Below are 4633 nucleotides of genomic sequence, written 5' to 3'. Positions count from 1 at the left end.
CATGCCATGCCTCGCCGCGAGCTACCCAATCGCGCCATCGCTGTCCCGTGGAGCCATCGCCGGGCCGCCACGCGTGAGGATGTTGGGCCGTCGCTGCCTTCTCGTCGCAAAAGAGAGAGAGAGCTCGCGAACCAGGGAGATCGACCTACGCCTCACTGCTGCCAAGCTCGCGCCGCCGCTGTCCCATTGAGCTTTTGCCGATGATTGTGCCGCTATTGTCAGAGAAACCCGAGGAGAGAGAGAGAGATGACCCGATGGGAGAGAAGGGGAAGACCACCCGCGACGCTGCCGGAGCTTCCATGGCCGTCAGAAACTGCCACCTACCTCCGCCACTGCTAGGGTTCGCCGCCGGTGCGCCGTTGAAAGGAAGGCCGTTTAGTCACGCTGAGCAGGAGAGATAGAGAGATCTGAAGGTGTGCTGGGAACCCAACCACCGAGACTGGCCACCGATCGCGTCACCGGCGCCGCCTCGGTCGGAACTGCCGCCATCAGAAAAGGGTTCTGGTTGCCAGGAGTGGTTCTGCGACTCCCGGGACCATCGCCGGAGCTTCTGGCTACTTCTGCCGTCGCCGGAAAAATTGCCGGTAAGGGTTCATTCGAGGTTTCTGCCTTTTTAGTTTTCGAGATGGTTTTGATGCTGTACGGTTTTTCCAGTTGATCCGCCGGAGCTTCTGGCCGCCGCCGGAGCTGTTGTCGGGCCGGTTCGAAATCGCAGTTGCCTCATTGTGTTGTTTCGGTAAGAAATTATGTTTCGAATGATCTCGCATGAGTATTCTGTTGTGTTCGGTTAATGAATACGAGTTTTGATAACGTGGGGTAGAGTCCTGATTATTGTATGTTGCGATTAGTGTTGCTATGGTTATTGCGAATGTGATTGGAGCTGAGGTTTTGGTTGCCGTCAGTTCGGGATGAGGCGGAAAGGACTCTGTGAGACGTCTGGATTATGGAATTGCGTTTTGAGGTAGGGGCGCTTTTCGAAAACTATATTTTGTATATTGGAATTATTACATATGGGTACTGATGTGAGGATGTGTATTTAAGTCTTTATTGAAATGTTGTCTGGCAAATGATGAGTTAAAGGCTTCTACTATTTTAATTGAATTATCAAGAAAAGGATGATTCATGTTTTCGAAATGAGTTAGTAAAGAGGAAATTGTGATTTAGTCTTGCTTCTTAAGAAAGGCATTGTATCTCTTTTAGGAGAAAGTTATTTAGAGGAAACTTGTGTTTTAAAGCTATTTGAATGTGAAAAGGGTTTATGCCTTTGAATTTGACTTGGGGGTTTCAATTAAAGAAGTTTCAATGACTTTGAAAGAACCTGAATATCTACTGACAAGTTTCATTTTGAAATGTTTTGAGAAAGGTTTAAGTACTCTTTGAATTCTGAATTCTTGCAAGACTAAAACAATTTTGAACAGTTGAAACGTTCTAGAATTTATCATGGGGGTTGAAGTCGGTTTTGCTTAAGTAAAGGAAACGGCTTTAAAAGAAGTAAATGATTACGTGACTCAGTTTGGCTTAGATCCTATTTTATTACTCAAATCGGAAAGCCAATGTTTTAATGATTTTAAATGAATTTGGCGAAATGAGTTATGTTATTCTCCCCTAAAGACTTGGGACTCTGCCGAGAAACCTTTGTTATAAAATCCCATTGTTGGATGGGTGATTTTGAATATCTCAAGGAGATTTTACACTTGCCATGATTATGGAAGTTTTGGAAAGAGGGTGCCGAGAGTGGCATTGTTTTCAAAGGGGAATTTACCTTGAGTAAAAGTGGCTTATGAGCCGAGATGATTTGAGAAATGAGATCTTTAAAGCCAAGGCTGAAAAGAGTTGAAACTTGATTTCAAAGTGAAATGAATTGAGAAAATGATTTATGGCTTAAATGCCGATTTCATGAAGTTGATGATTTTGAATGTGGAAGTGCTGTTTTGTTGAGAGCCGGAATGGCTGTGTATGTTTATACATATTGATTGGTTCTGGATTGAACCGTGAGCCGGAATGGCTGTGTATGATATGAATATTGGCTGGTTCTGGAATGAACCGTGAGCCGGATGGCTGAGATGGATGTTGATCCATGGATGAGATTGAATGCATGTTTATGCTGAATCATTGATAAATGTGAATGTTGCACTTCCACTATCGGAGATAAGAGTTTCGATGGGAGAAAGTAGTGGCTAGCCACCACGTGCTCCAGGTTGAGACTCGAAGCTCTTTTGACCCTATGTCGTAAGTGTGGATGGGCACTGTGAAAGTCCCGGATGAGCTCGCCCCCCTAAATATTCACCAGTGAAGGTGATGGATATGGATCATGATTATGATCAAGTTTATGTTGAGTATAACTCGAGTTGGGGATGCGCGACAGAGGGACAGTTCAATGGTTAGCTACCAGGACTTGTCGGGTTGGCTCTATAACCGACAGATGATATCATCAGCCACTAGGGACAGGCATACATCATATGCATTTATGTGACATTGTTTGGGTGTGCATATTATACTTGGTTTGCCTATGTGATTAATTGCTAACTGTTCTACTTGCAATAACTGTTTGTTTGTGCTTGCATCTTCCTATTTGTGTTGGCTACTGGGACTCTGTTGGACTGTGGTGATTGGTTGTTGTTGGATTGTTTGGGCTTAGGGCCGTGGTTGGAATGAGATGAACTGATGGTTGATTTCGGCTTTGTGTTTTTGGTTTGGAATAAAATATGAAAGTTTATTTTGGTTCAGTTTAGATAAACTTTTTGAAAGACTTTTGAGTTTTTGAGAATTGAACAGTTCCTCTTTCAGAAAAGATTTCCGACTTTACTTTTATTGTAAACCGTTGTTTTTGGAAAGAGGCATAAGACAGTTATTAATCACTGGTACGGTTTATCTTCACGTATCCTATTACGGTAATTCCCAAAAACCCTCTACTGAGAACCCTTTCGAGGATGATATTCTCACCCCCTACATTTTTCTCCTTTCAGGATATGGGCGCAGAAGTCACGAAGAGTTTATTTAGTTGTTGTTGAAATGCTTTGTATTGCTTTAGACTATTATCTGTACCCTCGCCTTTATCTTGAGATATTCTGCAAGAGGGATAGGAATTTTATTGGTTAATGCTTGTAATATTATATATGTATATGTATATATATGGATGTACTCTTTATGGGTTTTGTAAGTTGTATGGTATTTATGGATGTATGTTATCGAATGAAAGTATTTTTGGGAGCGGTGTTGTGGTTTAAAGTTTTAAACAGGCTCATATTTTAGTATTAAATAGTATAAGTGTCGTCGTAATGTCCGACCTATCAGAGTCGCGCAGCCGGAAGCGTGAGCTTTGGTAGTTAGGGTGTTACATTATGGTATCAAAGCAGTCCTTCCTGTAGAGCCTGAGGAATGGACCGACTATGCTTCAGTTGCATACTCTGAGCGTTTGTCATGTATTAGGCCTTGTCGAATGACGAGAATTAGAGCTTTATACACATGACGGTCTATTGATTAATGCTGTTAGTCTTGCATTGCATAATTCTTGGTATTAAGTTTGGCCGGCTTAATACTAGTGAATTATGTAAATGAAAGTACTAACGGGTTATCCTAGATGATACGCGAGTTTTGAGTAAAGCGAATCGCGGGTTTTGGGGGAACGTTAGAAACTTTTTCTCGAGGCTATTCAGTTGTGTGTCTTGAATTCTGTTCGAGTCGACCTGTTTCTTTCATATCCTAACTTGAAGTTCTTGTTTGGTACTCCTCTTGAAAAGTAATTTGATGGTTCCACTCTATTTCTCTATTCATATGCATTCTTGTTTGACCTCAGTTGCATATGCTTGTTTGGAATCCTTGTTGCATCTATCTTCCTCTGTTTGAGTTCTTCTTGATTCAAGTATTCTTTGATATAGCCTTGAACTTGTCTTAATGTGCTGTGACTTTTAACTCCGGGTTCCGAGTTCATTCTTTGAGAAATTGTTGTTTTAGTTTTTCTTTTACTTGACAGTGATCACAGCCAATTTTGAGATTTTTATAAAAATTGCTGTTGACTAGATATACACTTATCTATATGTGGAACTTTGAAGATTTCTTATACAGTCTAACAACTATTTATTTCTCACACCTCGTCTGTGCTTTTACTGGTTTGCGAAACTGTATTTATTTTAAATACAAAATGACTTTCTAGTAATTTTACTATAGTTCCGATGCACGCCCTTGTCTGATTATGCATTTGGGCATTTTTCGAAATTCTGGGAAGAAGGGATTCTTCGCTTTTATTCCGGTTGATTTTTGTTGATAAACTTTACCTAAATTATTTTTAACTTGAGTTCGGTTTATCATACTACATTGTTGATGCTATTGTGATTCTTTTAAAGATGTTGGACTCATGGCTTTCTTCGTATGAGCGGACTAGAGTCTCTTTTAAGCTTCTCATCTCCATGATTGTCATGCGTGACCTTATTTTTAACTAATCTTTTACATCTTGTGAACATTACCATTGATCTTGGTTTGTCCTCTTTTGTGAATTCCATTCTTATGTGAGTTAGTTTGATTCGTTTCAAAATAGTGCATCGATTGTCATCTCATTGTCTTTACAAGAGTCTTAATTCAAGATTTATCTTTGGGAAATTACTAATGGTTGAGTTGTCTTTTTCTATGAGTTTTG

At 40.6% G+C, this 4633-nt stretch overlaps 1 protein-coding gene across 1 annotated transcript; it reads left to right on the top strand.

Moving 5' to 3' along the window:
* Positions 201–3132, top strand: LOC110265365. Its single transcript, XM_021108329.1, has 5 exons — positions 201–351; positions 393–584; positions 655–736; positions 849–907; positions 2961–3132. The coding sequence occupies exons 1-5, from the start codon at positions 201–203 to the stop codon at positions 2999–3001; spliced, it is 525 nt and encodes a 174-aa protein (XP_020963988.1). The 3' UTR covers positions 3002–3132.

This window comes from Arachis ipaensis, chromosome B08 (genome assembly GCF_000816755.2).
Source record: "Arachis ipaensis cultivar K30076 chromosome B08, Araip1.1, whole genome shotgun sequence".
In the NCBI taxonomy this organism is placed as follows: Eukaryota; Viridiplantae; Streptophyta; class Magnoliopsida; order Fabales; family Fabaceae; genus Arachis; species Arachis ipaensis.
Note: the sequence above shows the minus strand (reverse complement) of the source record. Positions and strands in the feature narration are given on the sequence as shown.

Bases quoted from the DNA above. Each gene is read 5' to 3' on its own strand.
- LOC110265365 (XM_021108329.1), top strand. From the start codon at position 201: ATGATTGTGCCGCTATTGTCAGAGAAACCCGAGGAGAGAGAGAGAGAT. The intron at 352-392 runs GTGCGCCGTTGA...CACGCTGAGCAG, and splicing joins ACTGCTAGGGTTCGCCGCCG to GAGAGATAGAGAGATCTGAA. The intron at 908-2,960 runs GATGAGGCGGAA...ACATTTTTCTCC, and splicing joins TTTGGTTGCCGTCAGTTCGG to TTTCAGGATATGGGCGCAGA.